Consider the following 21,802-nt stretch of genomic DNA (forward strand, 5'->3'; position numbering starts at 1 on the left):
TCACGACTTGATCTCAAAAGCTACAGAAGGTTGGACGGCAGCTTCTAAACCTGCGACCTCTACCACCTAGAAGGACAAGGGCAGCAGGTGCATGGGAACACCATCACGTGCAAGTTCCCCTCCAAGACGCACACCATCCTGACTTGGAACATAAGAACATAAGAAATAAGAGCAGGAGTAGGCTATTCAGCCCCTCGAGCCTGCTCTATCATTCAATAAGATCATGGCTGATCTTCTACCTCAACTCCACTTTCCTGCACTTTCCCCATATCCCTTGATTCCCTTAATATCCAAAAATCTATCAATCTCTATCTACCCCTCTAGGGTAGAGCGTTCCAAAGATTCACCACCCTCTGAGTGAAGAAGTTTCTCCTCATCTCATTCCTAAATGGCTGACCCCTTATTCTGAGATTGTGACCCCTGGTTCTAGACTCCCCAGCCAGGGGAAACATCCTCCCTGCATCTGCTTGGAAGTATATCATCTTTGTTCATCGTCGCTGGGTCACAATCCTGGAACTCCCTCCCTAACAGCACTGTGGGAGTACCTTCACCACACGGACTGCAGCGGTTCAAGAAGGCGGCTCACCACCACCTTCTCGAGGGCAATTAGGGATGGGCAATAAATGCTGGACTTGCCAGCGAAGCCCTTATCCTGAGAATGATCAAAAAAAAAACCCCAACAAACTTTCATTTACGCGTTGAAGACAAAAATAAGCAGAATTCCAATGAATAATGTCGAATGTCAGTGCATCAATTCAAGATCAATTTTCTTCCATTTGTGCTGCACCGCCCATCATCATTGAAAGCCTGGCCCATGTAATTGGTATTTCCAAACCTGATTTCTCCAATGTTGGTTTCCAGATCTCGATCCTACAGAAACACCATCTCATCCATAATTCATATTATCGCTCTCATTGCCACATCTGCCCTATGTGACCCCTGCTATCTATTAACACTCCTCTTTGTCATTTACAAATCCGTTCATGTCCTCCTCACCTAACCCGGCATTAGCCCCTCAGCTTAGTTTGCATTCTATCTTCTGATTCAGGCTCCTGTGGAAACAGAGAGCAGTGGTGAACGGTTGTTTTTCAGACTGGAGGAAGGTACTCAGTGGTGTTCCCCAGAGGTCGATTCTGGGACCAATGCTTTTCTTGATCAATATTAATAACTTAGACTTGGGTGTACAGGGCACAATTTCAAAATTTGCAGATTGACACAAAACTTGGAAGTACAGTGAACAGTGAGGAGTATAGTGATCGACTTCAAGAGGACATAGGCAGGCTGGTGGAATGGGCGGACAGGTGGCAGATGAAATTTAATGCAGAAAAGTGTGAAGTGATACATTTTGGTTGAAAGAATGAGGAGAGGAAATATAAACGAAAGGGTACAATCCTAAAGGGAGTGCATGATCAGAGAGATCTGGGGGTAGATGCACAAATCGTTGAAGGTGGCAGGACAGGTTGAGAAAGCAGTTAAAACATCTTATGGGATCTTGGGGTTCATGAATAGAGGTATAGAGTACAAAAGCATGAAAATTATGATGAACCTGTATAAAACTGGTTCGGCCTCAACTGGAGTATTGTGTCCAATTCTGGGCACCGCACTTTAGGAAGGATGTGAAGGCCTTAGAGAGGGTGAAGAAATGACTTACGAGAATGATTCCAGGGATGGGGGGATTTCAGTTTTGTGGATAGACTGGAGAAGCTGGGGTTGTTCTCATTGGAGCAGAGAAGGAGATTTGATCGAGGTGTTCAAAATCATGAGGGGTCTGGACAGAGTAGATAGAGAGAAACTGTTCCCATTGGCGGAAGGGTCGAGAACCAGAGGACACAGATTTAAGGTGATTGGCAAAAGAACCAAAGGCGAGAAAAAACTTTTTTTACACAGTGAGTGGTTATGATCTGGAATGCGTTGCCTGAAAGGGTGGTGGAGGCAGACTCAATCTTACCTTTCAAAAGAGCATTGGATAAGTACCTGAAGGAATAAAATTTGCTGGACTACAGGGAAAGGACGGGAGAGTGGGACTAGCTGAAGTGATCTTGCAGAGAGCCGGCACGGGCTCGATGGGCCGAATGGCCTCCTTCTGTGCTGTAACCATTCTATGTTTCTATCCTATAATACCTCAAAAAAAACTTTCTACCATGTTACATCTCAACTTTCTACCTTCAAAAATGTCCTCAAATCCGAGCTCCTTAACCAAGCCTTTGGTCATCTTGTTTCTGCTCTTGTCTCTTGTCCTTTTCTCAGTCATTTGGTGAAGTACCTTGGAATGTTTTGTTAAATTAAAGACACTACATAAATGCAAGTTGTTATTTTATCTGTCCGCCAAAATAGTCTCTCGGTGCACGCATATATAAAAGGATATGAAGGCATTACTTACTGTACTTCGATTGTGAATGAAAAGCTGTCACTAGCCACCAAGTAATACCAGTAATCTGGGATTATTCTCACATCAAATTTGGGTAACTCTATAGAAAAAAATCAATCAAACTAAAATGAATGCAATATAAAAAAATAATTGATGTTTAAGAATTAGTATTATAAACATCTTTAAAATAGATTGAAATGTGACATTGTAATTGGAGAAATAACTGGTCATTCGAAACATCAAGACAGCATTTGACCGAGTGTGGCACCAAGGATCCCGAGTAAAACTGAAGTCAATGGGAATCAGGGGGGAAAACTCCACTGGGGAGTCAAACCTAGCCCAAAAGAAGATGGTTGTGGTGGTTGGAGGACTCTCAATGCAGCCCCAGGACATGGTTGAAGGAGTTCCTCAGGGCAGTGTCCTAGGCCCAACTATCTTCAGCTGCTTCATCAATGACCTTCCCTCCATCATAAGGGGATGTTCGCTGAAGTTTGCACAGTGTTCAGCTCCATTCACCACTCCTCAGATAATGAAGCAGTCCATGCTGCATGCAGGAAGACCTGGACAACATCCAGCCTTGGACTGATCAGTGGCAAGTAACATTCACGCCACACAAGTGCCAGGCAATGATCATCTCCAACAAGCGAGAGTCTAACCACCTCCCATTGGCTATCAACGGCATTACTATCTTTGGGCAATTATCTTAAATCTGTGTCCTCTGGTTACCGACCCTCCTGCCAGTTGAAGCAATTTCTCCCAATCGACGTTATCAAAACTCTTCATAATTTTTAACTATTAAACCACTCCTTAACATTCTCTGCTCCAAAGAGAACATAAGAGCATAAGAAATAGGAGAAGGAGTAGGTCATGCAGCCCCTTGAACCTGCTCTCCCATTCAATAAGATCAACCCCAGCTTCTTCAGTTTCTCCGCATAACTGAAGCCCCTCATCTCTGGTACCACTCTAGTAAGTGCCAGCACTGAAACATGGCCTTCTTCGACCTAACAAAGGCCTTTGACACTGTCAACTGTGAGGGTCTATGGAGCATCCCCTTCTGTTTCAGATGCCCCCAAAGGTTCGTCAACATTCTCCGCCTGCTCCGCGATGACATGCAGGCCGTGATCCTTACCAACGGAAGTAGAAAGAAATCGAAAGGTGACGTCACAGCCAAGGGGGTAAGTGATTGGCTGGTGATTGGTAAGTAGATTTTCTTTTTCTTTTCTTTATCAGTAAGTAACCTTTCAGCCTTGTTATTGCCAAATTTATTTAGGGGTTAAGACATGGCAGGAGAGCTCGGACACGTGTTATGCTGCTCCTGTACTATGTGGGAAGCCAGGGACGCTTCCGGTGTCTCTGAGGACTATGTGTGCGGGAAGTGTATCCAGCTGCAGCTCCTGACGGACCGCACTGCGGCACTGGAGCTGCGGGTGGATTCACTCTGGAGCATGCACGATGCTGAGAATGACGTGAATAGCACATTTAGTGAGTTGGTCTTAACGCAGGAAAAGGGTACACTGCCAGATAGGTAATGGATGACCAACAGGAAGAGCAGTGCAGGTGAAGGTAGTGCAGGGGTCCCCTGCAGTCATCCCCTTACAAAACAGATACACCGCTTTGGGTACTGTTGAGGGGGATGACTCACTGGGGAGGGCAGCAGCAGCCAAGTTCATGGCACCATGGGTGGCTCTGCTGCACAGGAGGGCAGGAAAAAGAGTGGGAGAGCGATAGTGATAGGGGATTCAATTGTAAGGGGAATTGATAGACGTTTCTGCGGCCGCAACCGAGACTCCAGGATGATATGTTGCTTCCCTGGTGCAAGGGTCAAGGATGTTCCAGAGCGGGTGCGGGGCATTCTGAAAAGGGAGGGTGAACAACCAGTTGTCGTGGTGCATATAGGTACCAACAATATAGGTAAAAAATGGGATGAGGTCCTACAAGACGAATTTAGGGAGCTAGGAGCCAAATTAAAAAGTAGGACCTCAAAAGTAATAATCTCAAGATTGCTAGCAATGGCATGTGCTAGTCAGCATAGGAATCGCAGGATAGCTCAGATGAATACATGGCTTGAAGAGTGGTGCAGCAGGGAGGGATTCAAATTCCTGGAACATTGGAACCGGTTCTTGGGGAGGTGGGACCAGTACAAACCGGGCGGTCTGCACCTGGGCAGGACCGGAACCAATGTCCGAGGGGGAGTGTTTGCTAGTGCTGTTGGGGAGGGGTTAAACTAACATGGCAGGGGGATGGGAACCTATGCAGGGAGACAGAGGGAAGTAGAATGGGGGTAGAAGCAAAAGATAGAAAGAAGAAAAGTAAAAGTGGAGGGCTGAGAAACCTAAGGCAAAAAGCAAAAAGGGCCACATTACAGCCAAATTCTAAAGGGGAAAAGTATGTTAGAAAGAAAAGCCTGAAGGCTCTGTGCCTCAATGCGAGGAGTATTCGGAATAAGGTGGATGAATTAACTGCGCAGGTAGAAGTTAATGGGTATGATGTAATTGGCATCACGGAGACATGGCTCCAGGGTGACCAAGGCTGGGAACTCAACATCCAGGGGTATTCAACATTTAGGAAGGATAGGCAGAAAGGAAAAGGAGGCGGGGTTGCATTACTGGTTAAAGAGGAAATTAAGGCAATAGTAAGAAAGGATATTAGCTTGGATGATGTGGAATCGGTATGGATGGAGCTGCAGAATACCAAGGGGCAGAAAACGCTAGTGGGAGTTGTGTACAGATCACCAAACAGTAGTAGTAGGGTTGGGGAGAGCATCAAACAAGAAATTAGGGATGCATGCAATAAAGGTACTGCAGTTAACATGGGTGACTTTAATCGACATATTGATTGGGTTAACCAAATTGGTAGCAAGGCAATGGAGGAGGATTTCCTGGAGTGTATTAGGGATGGTTTTCGAGACCAATATGTCGAGGAACCAACCAGGGAGCTGACTTTCCTAGACTGGGTGATGTGTAATGAGAAAGGACTAATCAGCAATCTTGTTGAGTGAGACCCCTTGGGGAAGAGTGACCATAACATGATAGAATTCTTTATTAGGATGGAGAGTGACACAGTTAATTCAGAAACTAGGGTCCTGAACTTAAGGAAAGGTAACTTCGATGGTTTGAGGTGTGAATTGGCTAGAATAGACTGGCAAATGATACTTAAAGGGTTCATGGTGGATAGGCAATGGCAATCATTTAAAGATCACATGGATGAACTTCAGCAATTGTACATCCCTGTCTGGTGTAAAAATAAAAAGGGTAAGGTGGCTCAACCGTGGCTAACAAGAGAAATTAAGGATAGTGTTAAATCCAAGGAGGAGGCATATAAATTGGTCAGAAAAAGCTGCAAACCTGAGGACTGGGAGAAATTTAGAATTCAGCAGAGGAAGACAAAGAGTTTAATTAAGAAAGGGAAAATAGAGTACGAGAAGAAACTTGCCGGGAACATAAAAACTGACTGCAAAAGCTTCGATAGATATGTGAAGGAAAAAAGATTAGTGAAGACAAACGTAGGTCCCTTGCAGTCGGATTCAGGTGAATTTATAATGGGGAACAAAGAAATGGCAGACCAATTGAACGAATACTTTGGTTCTGCCTTCACGAATAAAGACACAAATAACCTTTCGGAAGTAATAGGGGACCGAGGATCTAGTGAGAAGGAGGAACTGAAATATATCCTTATTAGGCGAGAAATTGTGTTCAGGAAATTGATGGGATTGAAGGCCGATAAATCCCCAGGACCTGATAGTCTGCATCCCAGAGTACTTAAGGAAGTGGCCCCAGAATTAGTGGATGCATTGGTGATCATTTTCCAACAGTCCATCGACTCTGGATCAGTTCCTATGGACTGGAGGGTAGTTAATGTAACACCACTTTTTAAAAAGGAAGGGAGAGAGAAAGCAGGTAATTATAGACCGGTTAGTCTGACATCAGTGGTGGGGAAAATGTTGGAATCAATTATTAAGGATGAAATAACAGCGCATTTGGAAAGCAGTGACAGGATCGGTCCAAGTCAGCATGGATTTATGAAGGGGAAATCATGCTTGACAAATCTTCTGGAATTTTTTGAGGATGTAACTAGTAGAGTGGACAAGGGAGAACCAGTGGATGTGGTGTATTTGGACTTTGAAAAGGCTTTTGACAAGGTCCCACACAAGAGATTGGTGTGCAAAATCAAAGCACATGGTATTGGGGGTAATATACTGACGTGGATAGAGAACTGGTTAGCAGACAGGAAGCAGAGAGTCGGGATAAACGGGTCCTTTTCAGAATGGCAGGCAGTGACTAGTGGAGTGCCGCAGGGCTCAGTGCTGGGACCCCAGCTCTTTACAATATACATCAATGATTTAGATGAAGGAATTGTGTGTAATATCTCTAAGTTTGCAGATGACACAAAACTGGGTAGCGGTGTGAGCTGTGAGGGGGACGCTAAGAGGCTCCAGGGTGACTTATACAGGTTAGGTGTTCTTGCTATTGAGGGAGTGCAGCAAAGGTTCACCAGACTGATTCCCAGGATGGCTGGACTGACATATGAGGAGAGACTGGATCAACTGGGCCTTTATACATTGGAGTTTAGGAGAATGAGAGGAGATCTCATAGAAACATACAAGATTCTGACGGAACGGGACAAGTTAGATGCGGGTAGATTGCTCCTGATGTTGGGGAAGTCCAGAACCAGGGGGCACAGTCTTAGGATGAGGGGTAGGCCATTTATGACTGAGATGAGGAGAAATATATAAAATGGAAAAGAGTGACTAAAGTAAATGTTGGTCCCTTAGATGATGAGAAGGGGGATTTAATAATGGGAAATGTGGAAATGGCTGAGACCTCAAACAATTATTTTGCTTCGGTCTTCACAGTGGAAGACACAAAAACCATGCCAAAAATTGCTGGTCACGGGAATGTGGGAAGGGAGGACCTTGAGACAATCACTATCACTAGCGGGGTAGTGCTGGACAGGCTAATGGATCTCAAGGTAGACAAGTCCCCTGGTCCTGATGAAATGCATCCCAGGGTATTAAAAGAGATGGCGGAAGTTATAGCAGATGCATTCGTTATAATCTACCAAAATTCTCTGGACTCTGGGGAGGTACCATCGGATTGAAAAACAGCTAATGTAACGCCTCTGTTTAAAAAAGGGGGCAGACAAAAGGCAGGTAAATATAGGCCGGTTAGTTTAACATCTGTAGTGGGGAAAATGTTTGAAGCTATCATTAAGGAAGAAATAGCGGGACATCTGGATAGGAATAGTGCAATCAAGCAGATGCAACATGGATTCGTGAAGGGGAAATCATGTTTTACTAATTTACTGGAATTCTTTGAGGATATAACGAGCATGGTGAATAGAGGTGTACCGATGTATGTGGTGTATTTAGATTTCCAAAAGGCATTCGATAAGGTGCCACACAAAAGGTTACTGCAGAAGATAAAGGTACACGGAGTCAGAGGAAATGTATTAGCATGGATAGAGAATTGGCTGGCCAACAGAAAGCAGAGAGTCGGGATAAATGGGTCCTTTTCGGGTTGGAAATCGGTGGTTAGTGGTGTGCCACAGGGATCGGTGCTGGGACCACAACTGTTTACAATATACATAGATGACCTGGAAGAGGGGACAGAGTGTAGTGTAACAACATTTGCAGATGACACAAAGATGAGTGGGAAAGCGGGTTGTGTAGAGGACACAGAGAGGCTGCAAAGAGATTTAGATAGGTTAAGCGAATGGGCTAAGTTTTGGCAGATGGAATACAATGTCGGAAAATGTGAGGTCATCCACCTTGGAAAAAAAAACATTAAAAGGGAATATTATTTGAATAGGGAGAAATTACAACATGCTGTTGTGCAGAGGGACCTGGGAGTCCTTGTGCATGAATCCCAAAAAGTTAGTTTGCAGGTGCAGCAGGTAATCAGGAAGACGAATGGAATGTTGGCCTTCATTGCGAGAGGGATGGAGTACAAAAGCAGGGAGGTCCTGCTGCAACTGTATAAGGTATTGGTGAGGCCGCACCTGGAGTACTGCGTGCAGTTTTGTTCACCTTACTTAAGGAAGGATATACTAGCTTTGGAGGGGGTACAGAGACGATTCACTAGGCTGATTCCGGAGATGAGGGGGTTACCTTATGATGATAGATTGAGTAGACTGGGTCTTTACTCGTTGGAGTTCAGAAGGATGAGGGGTGATCTTATAGAAACATTTAAAATAATGAAAGGGATAGACAAGATAGAGGCAGAGAGGTTGTTTCCACTGGTCGGGGAGACTAGAACTAGGGGGCACAGCCTCAAAATACGGGGGAGCCAATTTAAAACCGAGTTGAGAAGGAATTTCTTCTCCCAGAGGGTTGTGAATCTGTGGAATTCTCTGCCCAGGGAAGCAGTTGAGGCTAGCTCATTGAATGTATTCAAATCACAGATAGATAGATTTTTAGCCAATAAGGGAATTAAGGGTTACGGGGAGCGGGCGGGTAAGTGGAGCTGAGTCCACGGCCAGATCAGCCATAATCTTGTTGAATGGCGGAGCAGGCTCGAGGGGCTAGATGGCCTACTCCTGTTCCTAATTCTTATGTTCTTATGTTCTAATTCTTATGTTCTTATGTTCTTGTTCTTATAAACTTCTTCACTCAGAGAGTTGTTAACCTGTGGAATTCCCTGCCGCAGAGAGTTGTTGATGCCAGTTCATTGGATATATTCAAGGGGAAGTTAGATATGGCCCTTAGATAAGGGGATCAAGGGGTATGGAGAAAAAGCAGGAAAGGGGTACTGAGGGAATGATCAGCCATGATCATATTGAATGGTGGTGCAGGCTCGAAGTGCCGAATGGCCTACTCCTGCACCTATTTTCTCTGTTGCTATGTTTCTATGTTTACAGATCCAATCCGTGTCCAGACCAGGGTCAAACAGGGCTGCGTCATCGTTACAACCCTCTTCTCAATCTTCCTCACTGCCATGCTCCACCTCCCAGTCAACAAGCTCCCCGCTGGAGTGGAACTAAAGTACAGAACCAGTGGGAACCTGTTCAACCTTCGCCGTCTCCAGGCCAGGTCCAAGACCACTCCAACCTCTGTCGTCGAGCTACAGTACGCGGACGACGCCTGCGTCTTCGCACATACAGAGGTTGAACTCCAGGACATAGTTGATGTTTTTACTGAGGCGTACGAAAGCATGGGCCTTACGCTAAACATCCGCAAGAGAAATATCCTCCACCAGCCTGTCCTCGCCGCACAGCACTGCCCCCCAGTCATCAAGATCCACGGCGTGGCCCTGGACAATGTGGATCATTTCCCATACCTCGGGAGCCTCTTATCAACATGAACAGACATTGATGACGAGATTCAACACCACTTCCAGTGCGCCAGTGCAGCCTTCGGCTGCCTGAGGAAAAGAGTGTTTAAAGACCAGGCCCTCAAATCTGCCACCAAGCTCATGGTCTACAGGGCTGTTGTAATACCCACCCTCCTGTATGGCTCAGAAACATGGACCATGTACAGCTTACACCTCAAGTCGCTGGAGAAATACCACCAACAATGTCTCCGCAAGATCCTACAAATCCCCTGGGAGGACAGACGCACCAACATTAGCATCCTCAACCAGGCCAACATGCCCAGCAGTGAAGCACTGACCACACTTGACCAGCTCTGTTGGGCGGGCCACATTGTTCGCATGCCCGACACAAGACTCCCAAAGCAAGCGCTCTACTCGGAACTCCTACACAGCAAGCGAGCCCCATGTGGGCAGAGGAAATATTTCATGGACACCCTCAAAGTCTCCTTGATAAAGTACAACATCCCCACCGACACCTGGGAGTCCCTGGCCAAAGACCGCCCAAAGTGGAGGAAGAGCATCCGGGAGGGCGCTGAGCACCTCGAGTCTCGTCGCCGAGAGCATGCGGCAAGCAAGCGCAGGCAGCGGAAGGAGCGTGTGGCATGCCAGACTCCCCACCCACCCTTTCCTCCAAGCACTGTCTGCCCCACCTGTGACAGAGACTGTCATTTCCGTACTGGACTGTACAGCCACCTGAGAATTCACTTTTGGAGCGGAAACAAGTCTTCCTCGATTTCGAATGACTGCCTATGATGGTGATTGTATGTATGATGTCTTGTAACAGTGCTGCTCGAATAGTGGTTTTGAATCTGTCTTGAGAACAATAAAACGTCAAAGGCAGAGCTCGTATGTCATGATGTCATGTCATTTCTCATAAGTCTTAGCTTCGAACTATATAACCCGTGAGATGAGGCGAGGGTAGTTCTGCACATCTTACAAAGAGCATGCCCGAGGCTGAGAATTCGGCAGCGAGTGACTATCTTGCTGCAAAAGAAAAGAAAAGTCATAATTCTTGTGAACACCAGCAATTTATCGTGCTCCTGACAAAAGGAAACACTTTTCAATCGCTGGTGAACTGGTTTGGTCTGCTTTCGGCAAATTACATTCAAAGCCAGCAAAGCGAGTGATGTTGAACTTCGATTACAACCTCAATAAAATAAACTCAAAAGGAAACCACGAAAAGCCATCTCAGAACGTAAGAGAACAAAGCAAGAGAAGAACTGCTCCCAGCTGCTCAATAAGAACATAAGAATTAGGAGCAGGAGCAGGACAATGATCCCTCCAAATTTTTTTTCCCGTGCGTGGTCCCTTTAAATTTTCTGAGTTGGCGCAGTGCAGCGGTGCAAGCGGTTGTTGTTTCCTGCGAACAATGCATGGCCGTGCGCCCCATACACCTTAGAGGGAAGGTTACAGTAGGCCATAGGGCCCCTCGAGCCTGCTCCGCCATTCAATATGATCACCTCCCCAGATCATTAGTCCAAGCCGCTGGATTACTAATAACAAGGGCAAAATGCTGTGGATGCTGGAATCTGAAATAAAACCAGAAAATGCTGGAAATCTCAGCGGGTCAGGCAGCATCTGCGGAGAGAGAAACAGTTAACGTTTCATTAGGTTCCTCTCCTCTCAGCATTCCGAAGGGACTGCTCCCTCCGCGACACACTGGTCCATTCCGCAGTCACCCCCAGCACCCCCTCCCCTTCCCACGGCACCTTTCTGTGCAAGCGCCTGCCCCTTTACCCCCTCCCTTCCCACTATCCAGGACCCCCAAATACTCCTTCCAGGTGAAACAGCGATTTACTTGTACTCCTTTCAATTTAGTATACTGTATTCGCTGCTCACGATGTGGTCTCCTCTACAATGGGGAGACCAAGCGTAGATTGAGTGACTGCTTGGCGGATCACCTCTGTTCAGTCCGTAAGTGTGACCCCGAGCTTCCGGTCGCCTGTCACTTTAATTCTCCGCTCCACTCCCACTCTGACCTCTCCGCCCTCGGCCTCCTACACTGTTCCAATGAAGCTCAACGCAAGCTCGAGGAACAGCACCTCATCTTTCGTTGAGGCACTTTACAGCCTCCTGGACTCAACATCGAGTTCAACAATCTCCGAGCGTAACCGCTGTCAATCTTTGGCTCCCTCCCCTCCTTTTTTTAATTAAACACGCCCACCTGATTTGCAGCAAGTAAATCTCTCCTGTCTTCCACCCTATCACAGACCTTCCCTTTTGTTCTTTCCTCCCCTCCCCCTTTCAGTGCTCCTTAAGAATCTGTTAATTTCAAAATTTCGCCAATTCCGACGGAGGGTCATTGACCCGAAACGTTAACTCTGTTTCTTTCTCCACCTGACCCACTGAGATTGCCAACATTTTCTGTTTTTATCTTGGGCTTACTAGTCCAGCATCACAACCACCACGCTGCTGTTCCCTTGATTCCCTCAGTGTCTGAAAAATCTGTGGATCTCTGTCCTGACTATACCCATCCACTCATTGACTGAGCCTCCACAGCCCTCTGGGGCAGATAATTCCAGAGATTTGTCATCCTCTGAGTGGAGAAATTTCTCCTCAATGGCCGACCCCTTATCCTGAGACTGTGACCCCTGGTTCTAGACTCTCCAGCCAGGGGAAACAGCCTCATGATGTTGCCACAAGGCCTTGCACAAGGTAGTCCGAGGCGAGACAACTCAATCAGAGTCCTAGTCAAGGACTGCAGTCATCGAATGCACTGTGAACTCACCATAATTGTGAACTCGAAATGTTATTGAGCCATGGTACTCTGAGTGTTCACTGACTTTAGCCCGTATCTGATAATTTCCAGTCCTGTAAATAAATAAATATATTATATGATGTATTATATCATCTACATGATGCCCCTTGGCGACATCATTCAGAAACACAGTGTCAGTTTCCACATGTACGCTGACGACACCCAGCTCTGCCTCACCACCACTTCTTTCGACCCCTCCACGGTCTCGAAATTGTCAGACTTGTTGTCCGACATCCGCCGCTGGGTGAACAGAAATTTTCTCCAATTGAGTATTGGGAAGACCGAAGCCATTGTTTTCGGTCCCCGCCATAAAATCCATTCCCTAGCCACTGACTCCATCCCTCTCCCCGACTTCTGTCTGAGGCTGAACCAGACTCTTCACAACCCTGGCATCATGTTTGACCCTAAAATGAGCTCTCGACCACATATCCGCAGCATAAATAAGTCCGCCTATTTCCACCTCCATAACATCACCTACTCCGCCCTGTCTCAGCTCATCTGCTGCAGAAACCCTCATCGGTGCCTTTGTTACCTCTAGACTTGACTATTCCAACACACTCCTGCCAGCCTCCCACATTCAACCCTACGTAAACTTGAGGTGATCCAAAACTCAGCAGCCTGTGTCCTAACTCACATGAAGCCCCGCTCACCCATCACCCCTGAGCTCGCTGACCTACATTGGCTCCCGGTTAAGCAACGCCTCGAATTCAAAATTCTCATCCTTGTTTTCAAATCCCTCCATGCCTCGCCTCTCCCTATCTCTGTAATCTCCTCCAGCCCCACAACCCCCCGAGATGTCTGCGCTCCTCTAATTCTGCCCTCTTGAGCATCCCTGATTATAATCGCTCAACCATCGGTGGCCGTGCCTTCAGCTGCCTGGGCCCCAAGCTCTGGAACTCCCTCCCTAAACCTCCTCGCCTCTCTACCTCTCTTTCCTCCTTCAGATGCTCCTTAAATGATACCTCTTTGACCAAGCTTTAGGTCACCTGCGTTAATTTCTACTTCTGCGGCTCGGTGTCAAATATTTATCTCATAATACTCCTGTGAAGCTCCTTGGGACGTTAAAGGTGCTATATAAATAGAAGTTGTTGTTGTTGTATGATTGGGTATTGAGCAAAAAACACTCTCAGGAATTCAGCCAGAAGATTGGAGAATACACATTAGTTAACATATCACAAATTATTGTTTCTTTTCATCAGGGCCAGAAAATGATCAAAATGTCAGTAAAATAAATAAATCTTGGAAACAAATATATCGTTCATGAAACACGTTCAGAACATGGCATCCTCACACACTAGCTTATTGTTGCATAATAGTAAAATCTTTTATCTTTGTTGATCTTAACTCCAAGGTGAGTAATCGCGCATGAATAAAACCCACTGCAATGGCCTCAGGGCAACAGTGGTGGTGCTTCCCAACATTCTACCCTTACCTGAGTACCTTATTCAGGCTCATCCACCCTCCATACACTTGAGCTCATCCAAAACACGGCTGCCCATGTCCTAACTCGTGCCAAGTCCCCTTGTGCTCGCTGACTTACAGGCCTCAGTTTTAAAATGTACGAATCCTTCTTTTCAAATCCCTCCATGTCCTCGCCACCCCCCGCAACCCGCCCCCCCCCCCCCGCCGCCCCCCCCAATCACTGTAATCTCCTTCGGTCCTGCAACATTCCGAGATCTCTGCGCTCCTCTAATTCTGGCCTCTTATGCATCCCTGATTTCCACCGCCCCTCCATTGGTGGCCGTGCCTTCAGCTGCATACGTCCCATGTGCAGGAATTCTCGGCCTAAACCTCTCCACCTCTGTCTTCTTTTCAGGTGCTCATCAAAAGCTACCTCTTTGACCAAGCTTTTGGTCAACTGTCTTAATATCTCCTTATGTGGCGAATTTTGTTTGATAGCGCTCCTGTCAAGCGCAGAGGGACGTTTACTACGTTATAGGCACTATATAAGTACAAGTTGTTGTTGCTGTTGCCCATTCTAGATGAGGGAGCCAAAGGTTTTCCAGCAACAGGCTGAGCTTCATGCCTGAGTCGAGAACTTCTTTCACTTCTTTCATGCCTTCCCAACTACGGGACTGGACAGGTTAGACGCAGGAAGAATGGTATGTTGGCCTTCACAGCTAGGGGATTGGAGTATAGGAGCAGGCAGGTTTTGCTGCAGTTGTACAGGGCCTTGGTGAGGTCTCACCTGGAATATTGTGTTCAGTTTTAGTCTCCTAATCTGAGGAAGGACATTCTTGCTATTGAGGGAAGGTTCACCAAACTGATTCCTGGGATGGCTGGAATGACATATGACATGGATCGACTGGGCCTTTATTCACTGGAGTTTAGAAGAATGAGAGGGGATCTCATAGAAACATATAACATTTTGATGGGACTGGACAGGTTAGATGAGGGAAGAATGTTGGGGATGTCCAGAACCAGGGGACACAATCTAAGGGTAAGGGGTAAGTCATTTAGGAGTGAGATGAGGAGAAACTTCTTCACTCAGAGAGTTGTTAACCTGTGGAATTCCCTGCCGCAGAGAGTTGTTGAGGCCAGTTCATTGGATATATTCAAGAGGGAGTTAGATATGGCCCTTACGGCTAAAGGGATCAAGGGGTATGGAGAGAAAGCAGGAAAGGGGTACTGAGGGAATTATTCAATGGTGGTGTAGGCTCGAAGGGCTGAATGGCCTACTCCTGCACCTATTTTCTATGTTTCTATGTTCCTATTCAACAGTTAAAACCTCTCGCATTTGACAACTCTGCCTCAGTCCTTCTTCATCTAGAGTACAAGGGGGTAGAAGTTATGCTGCAGCTACACAAAGCCCAGGTTAGACCACACCTGGAGCACTGTGAGCAGTTCTAGGCTCCACACCTTAGGAAGGCTGTATTGGCCTTGGAGGGAGTGCGGTGTAGGTTTACCAGAAAGATACCTGGACTTCAAGGGTTCAGCTACAAATGGAGATTACACAAATTAGGGCTGTATTCCCTAGGATTTAGATGATTAAAAGCTGGTCTGATCAAAGTTTTCAAGCTATTAAGGGGAACAGATAGATAGGGTAGATAGAGAGAAACTATTTCTGCTGGTTCGGGAGTCTAGGTCTGGGGGGGGGGGCACAGTCAAAGAATTACAGGAGTGAGATTAGGAAACACTTCTACCCACAACGGGTGGTAGAACTTTGGAACTCTCTACCACTAACAGCAATTAATGCTGGATCAAAGGTTCATTTTAAATCTGAGATTGATAGATTTTTGTCAATCAAAGGTATTAAGGGAGATGGGCCAAAGGCGGTCATGTGGAGTTAGGTCACAGATCAGCCATGATCTCATTGAATGGTGAAGCAGGCTCGAGGGGCTAAATGGCCTCCTCCTGTTCCTATGTTCCCATCTACTGACAACCTGGTACTATCTCCTTTCACCTCAACCAGAATTCTTCCATCGCTTCCAATGATAAACCGCCTCTTGGGGAATCTATTTGCAGGGGGCATAATTTCAGAATAAGGGGTCGCCGATTTAAAACAGAAATGAGAAGGAATTTCTTCTCTCAGAGGGTTGCAAATCTATGGAATTCTCTGCCCCAGAGAGCTGTGGAGGCTGGGTCATTGAATATATTTAAGGCGGAGATAGACAGATTTTTGAGCGATAACAGAGTAAACGGTTATGGGGAGCGGGCAGGGAAGTGGAGCTGAGGCCAAGATCAGATCAGTCATGATCGTATTAAATGGTGGAGCAGGCTCGAGGGGCCGCGTTCTTATGTTCAGAGGGTTCTCAAGCATTCCTTTATTCATCAACAGCTCTTAGCTTTGTATAAAGACCAAGCCGACACAAGACTTTAAAGATGGTCCCACAATCTCTTCTATCACTTCGCTGCCGCTCTCAGGCAGGATGCAAGAAAAAGTTCGTCACCGATAGGCAAACCCTGACTACTTTCCAACTTCTGCTCTGCTCTCACTCATAATCTTTCTCTTCTATCTGATGGATACTTCAATCGTTGGGACTGGTAACATTTCCCTTTAGCTCCTTCTGAGCTCCAAATCTTCTGTCCTCCATGTTTTCCTCCTCCCTACACTGTCATTGTGTTGAACTTGAGACTACGGCACACTTTCTTCAGGGGGGCAGGGGTAATTTTAACTTATTCGTGTCAGCCATGGCTCAGTGTGTAGCACGCTTGCCTCTGAGTCAGAAGGTCGTGGGTTCAAGTCCCACCCCAGGGACTTGAGCACATAAATCTATGCTGACACTCCAGTGCAGCACTGAGGGAGTGCTGAGGTGCCGTCTTCTGGATGAGATGTTAAGCTGAGGTCCCGACTGCTCTCCCAGATGGATGAGAAAGATCCCAGGGCACTATTTCGAAGAGGAGCAGGGGAGTTATCCCTGGTGTCTCGGGGCCAAGGTTTATCTCTCGATCAACATCACTAAAACAGATTATCTGGGTCATTATCACATTGCTGTTTGTGGGAGCTTGCTGTGCGCAACTTGGCTGCCGCGTTTCCCACATTACAACAGTGACTATGCTTCAAAAAGTACTTCATTGGCTGTAAAGCGCTTTGAGATGTCCGGTGGTCATGAAAGGCGCTATATAAATGCAAGTCTTTCTTTCTTTCGAACCCACCCGTCAGGAAACTGATGGAATCGGGGGGCAATGCTGGTTTTTACAGACTGGTGCGATTTTATTCTCTGTTGGAGTCGGTGGAGAGTGATCTTGGGTGGGGCGTAAATCAAGCATTCCACCGGATCCCGCCTGGCATGTTGGGTTATAATCACCCTCTAACTGCTCCGAACCTTAGGAGAAATGTGAAGTTATCCACTTTGGTAGGAAAAATAGAAAAACAGAGTATTTTTAAATGGTGAGAGATTGGGAAATGTTGGTGTACAGAGGGAGCTGGGTGTTCTTGGACACGAATCACTGAAAATGAACATGCAGGTACAGCAAGCAATTAAGAAAGCAAATGGTACGTTGGCCTTTATTACAAGAGGATTTGAGTGTAAACGTAAAGAAGTATTACTGTAATTATATAGGGCCCTGGTGAGAGCACACCTGGAGTATTGTGTACAGTTTTGGTCTCCTTACCTGAGGAAGGATATACTTGCTATTGAGGGAGTTCAACGGAGGTTCACCAGACTGATTCCTGGGATGGGGGGGCTGTCCTATGAGGAGAGATTGAGTAGACTAGGCCTATATTCTCTCGGGTTTAGGTGATCTCATTGAAACATACACAAATCTTACAGGGCTTGACAGGGCAGATGCAGGGAGGATGTTTCCCCTGGCTGGGAAGTCTAGAACCAGGGGTCACAGTCTCAGAATAAGGGGTCGGCCACTTAGGACTGAGATGAGGAGAAAGTTCTTCACTCAGAGGGTGGTGAATCTTTGGAATTCTCTACTCCAGAGGGCTGTGGAGGCTCAGTCATTGAGTATAATCAAGGCAGAGATCGATAGATTTTTGGATATTAAAGGAATCAAGGGAAATGGGGATAGTGCAGGAAAGTGGAGTTGAGTTAGAAGGTCAGCCTTGATCATACTAAATGGCGGAGCAGGCTTGAGGGGCCGTATGGCCTACTCCTGCTCCTATTTCTTATGTTCTTAAAGTGATGGAGCTCCTGACCTCCATCAGTCTATCTCTCCTCCAACCACTTCCAGGCTTTCAAATGCCAGGCTTGAAATGATCTGCAGACCTTTTATGCCATTGTTGTTCTTGTGTTTTACGACCTTATTGACGTCAGGGTCGGAGGCCAAGGTCCCTCAACTTGTCCACCTCCTTAAAACAAACAATGCTGAGCGTGCTGACAGAATTGGGATGCTGGTCGGACATTGCCCAAGTAAGGAGTCAATACCTTCAGCGATTTCGGAGAGGTGGGGTGGGGGGAATTAGAGAATAAAATTGCACAGGAAGTAAATCAATTAGGTCTGCAGATATATACATTGACTTAAAAAAATAATTGACCCTAATCCCTGCCCCTATTTTTATTTATTTATCATTTTATTATATATATATTTCTTTTCCTTGTTTTTTTCTCTTTCCCAATGCAGCTGTTGATGAATCTGCCATCTCCATTTCCACCCTATCTAGACTCATCTTTTGTTTCTTAACTCGTCCCATTACCATCTCTTTTTGCCTCGCATCATCATACCTTTTATCTCTTAATCTCTCCTGCCTTCCGCCCAACCACATACCTTCCCTTTTGTTCTTTCCTCCCCTCCCCTCTTTCCCTGCCCCTACATTTGTTTACAATCTGTTAAATCTCTAACTTTTTCCAGTTCTGACAAAGGGTCATCGAGCTGAAAGATTAACTCTGTCTCTCTCTCTCCACAGGTGCTGCTCTGACCTACTGAGTGTTTCCAACATTCTCTATTATTTTTAATAAGAACATAAGATATAGGAGCAGGAGTAGGCCATTCGGCCCCTCGAGCCTGTTCCGCCATTCAGTGAGATCATGGCTAAACTTCTTCTCTGACTCCACTTTCCAGCACTATCCACATAATCCCTTGATTCCCTTAATTTCTAAAAATCTATCGATCTCAGCCTTGAATATATTCAACGACTGAGCATCCATAGCCCTCTGGGGCAAAGAATTCCAAAGATTCACCACCCTCGAGTTGAAGAAATTCCTCCTCATCTCAGTCCTAAATGGCTGACCCCTTATTCTGAGACTGTGACCCCTGGTTCTAGACTGAGATTGATAGATTTTTGTCAATCAAAGGTATTAAGGGAGATGGGCCAAAGGCGGTCATGTGGAGTTAGGTCACAGATCAGCCATGATCTCATTGAATGGTGAAGCAGGCTCGAGGGGCTAAATGGCCTCCTCCTGTTCCTATGTTCCCATCTACTGACAACCTGGTACTATCTCCTTTCACCTCAACCAGAATTCTTCCATCGCTTCCAATGATAAACCGCCTCTTGGGGAATCTATTTGCAGGGGGCATAATTTCAGAATAAGGGGTCGCCGATTTAAAACAGAAATGAGAAGGAATTTCTTCTCTCAGTAAATCTATGGAATTCTCTGCCCCAGAGAGCTGAGGAGGCTGGGTCATTGAATATATTTAAGGCGGAGATCGACAGATTTTTGAGCGATAAGGGAGTAAAGGGTTATGGGGAGCGGGCAGGGAAGTGGAGCTGAGGCCAAGATCAGATCAGTCATGATCGTATTAAATGGTGGAGCAGGCTCGAGGTGCCGCGTTCTTATGTTCATAGGGCTCTCAAGCATTCCTTTATTCATCAACAGCTCTTAGCTTTGTATAAAGACCAAGCCGACACAAGACTTTAAAGATGGTCCCACAATCTCTTCTATCACTTCGCTGCCGCTCTCAGGCAGGATGCAAGAAAAAGTTCGTCACCGATAGGCAAACCCTGACTACTTTCCAACTTCTGCTCTGCTCTCACTCATAATCTTTCTCTTCTATCTGATGGATACTTCAATCGTTGGGACTGGTAACATTTCCCTTTAGCTCCTTCTGAGCTCCAAATCTTCTGTCCTCCATGTTTTCCTCCTCCCTACACTGTCATTGTGTTGAACTCGAGACTACGGCACACTCTCTTCGGGGGGGGGGGGGTAATTTTAACCTAATCGTGTCAGTCATGGCTCAGTGTGTAGCATGCTTGCCTTTGAGTCAGAAGGTCGTGGGTTCAAGTCCCACCCCAGGGACTTGAGCACACAAATCTATGTTGACACTCCAGTGCAGCACTGAGGGAATGCTGCACTGCCGTCTTCTGGATGAGACGTTAAACCGAGGCCCCTACTGCTCTCTCAGGTGGCTGAGAAAGATCCCAGGGCACTATTTCGAAGAGGAGCAGGGGAGTTATCCCTGGTGTCTCGGGGCCAAGATTTATCTCTCAATCAACATCACTAAAACAGATTATCTGGGTCATTATCACATTGCTGTTTGTGAGAGCTTGCTGTGCGCAACTTGGCTGCTGCGTTTCCCACATTACAACAGTGACTACGCTTCAAAAGGTACTTCATTGGCTGTAAAGTGCTTTGAGACGTCCGGTGGTCATGAAAGGCGCTATATAAATGCAAGTCTTTCTTTCTTTCGAACCCACCCGTCAGGAAACTGATGGAATCGGGGGGCAATGCTGGTTTTTACAGACTGGTGCGATTTTATTCTCTGTTGGAGTCGGTGGAGAGTGATCTTGGGTGGGGCGTAAATCAAGCATTCCACCGGATCCCGCCTGGCATGTTGGGTTATAATCACCCTCTAACTTCTCCGAACCTTAGGAGAAATGTGAAGTTATCCACTTTGGTAGGAAAAATAGAAAAACAGAGTATTTTTAAATGGTGAGAGATTGGGAAATGTTGGTGTACAGAGGGAGCTGGGTGTTCTTGGACACGAATCACTGAAAATGAACATGCAGGTACAGCAAGCAATTAAGAAAGCAAATGGTACGTTGGCCTTTATTACAAGAGGATTTGAGTGTAAACGTAAAGAAGTATTACTGTAATTATATAGGGCCCTGGTGAGAGCACACCTGGAGTATTGTGTACAGTTTTGGTCTCCTTACCTGAGGAAGGATATACTTGCTATTGAGGGAGTTCAACGGAGGTTCACCAGACTGATTCCTGGGATGGGGGGGCTGTCCTATGAGGAGAGATTGAGTAGACTAGGCCTATATTCTCTCGAGTTTAGGTGATCTCATTGAAACATACACAAATCTTACAGGGCTTGACAGGGCAGATGCAGGGAGGATGTTTCCTCTGGCTGGGAAGTCTAGAACCAGGGGTCACAGTCTCAGAATAAGGGGTCGGCCACTTCGGACTGAGATGAGGAGAAAGTTCTTCACTCAGAGGGTGGTGAATCTTTGGAATTCTCTACTCCAGAGGGCTGTGGAGGCTCAGTCGTTGAGTATAGTCAAGGCAGAGATCGATAGATTTTTGGATATTAAAGGAATCAAGGGAAATGGGGATAGTGCAGGAAAGTGGAGTTGAGTTAGAAGGTCAGCCTTGATCATACTAAATGGCGGAGCAGGCTTGAGGGGCCGTATGGCCTACTCCTGCTCCTATTTCTTATGTTCTTAAAGTGGTGGAGCTCCTGACCTCCATCAGTCTATCTCTCCTCCAACCACTTCCAGGCTTTCAAATGCCAGGCTTGAAATGATCTGCAGACCTTTTATGCCATTGTTGTTCTTGTGTTTTACGACCTTATTGACGTCAGGGTCGGAGGCCAAGGTCCCTCAACTTGTCCACCTCCTTAAAATAAACAATGCTGAGCGTGCTGACAGAATTGGGATGCTGGTCGGACATTGCCCAAGTAAGGAGTCAATACCTTCAGCGATTTCGGAGAGGTGGGGTGGAGGGAATTAGAGAATAAAATTGCACAGGAAGTAAATCAATTAGGTATGCAGATATATACATTGACTTAAAAAAATAATTGACCCTAATCCCTGTCCCT

The 21,802-nt window shown here is 46.2% G+C and overlaps 1 protein-coding gene across 1 annotated transcript in view; it reads right to left on the minus strand.

Moving 5' to 3' along the window:
* LOC139230171 (complement C5-like) overlaps positions 1-21,802 on the minus strand; it is an 80,785-nt gene continuing 58,983 nt past the window's right edge. The window contains exons 6-8 of the mRNA XM_070862013.1: positions 12,404-12,486; positions 2,386-2,468; positions 1-66 (exon numbers count right to left, since the gene is read on the minus strand). Coding sequence (XP_070718114.1) covers positions 1-66; positions 2,386-2,468; positions 12,404-12,486 — 232 coding nt within the window. The remainder of the gene's footprint in view (positions 67-2,385; positions 2,469-12,403; positions 12,487-21,802) is intronic.

Source organism: Pristiophorus japonicus, chromosome 19, assembly GCF_044704955.1.
Source record: "Pristiophorus japonicus isolate sPriJap1 chromosome 19, sPriJap1.hap1, whole genome shotgun sequence".
Taxonomy (NCBI): Eukaryota; Metazoa; Chordata; class Chondrichthyes; family Pristiophoridae; genus Pristiophorus; species Pristiophorus japonicus.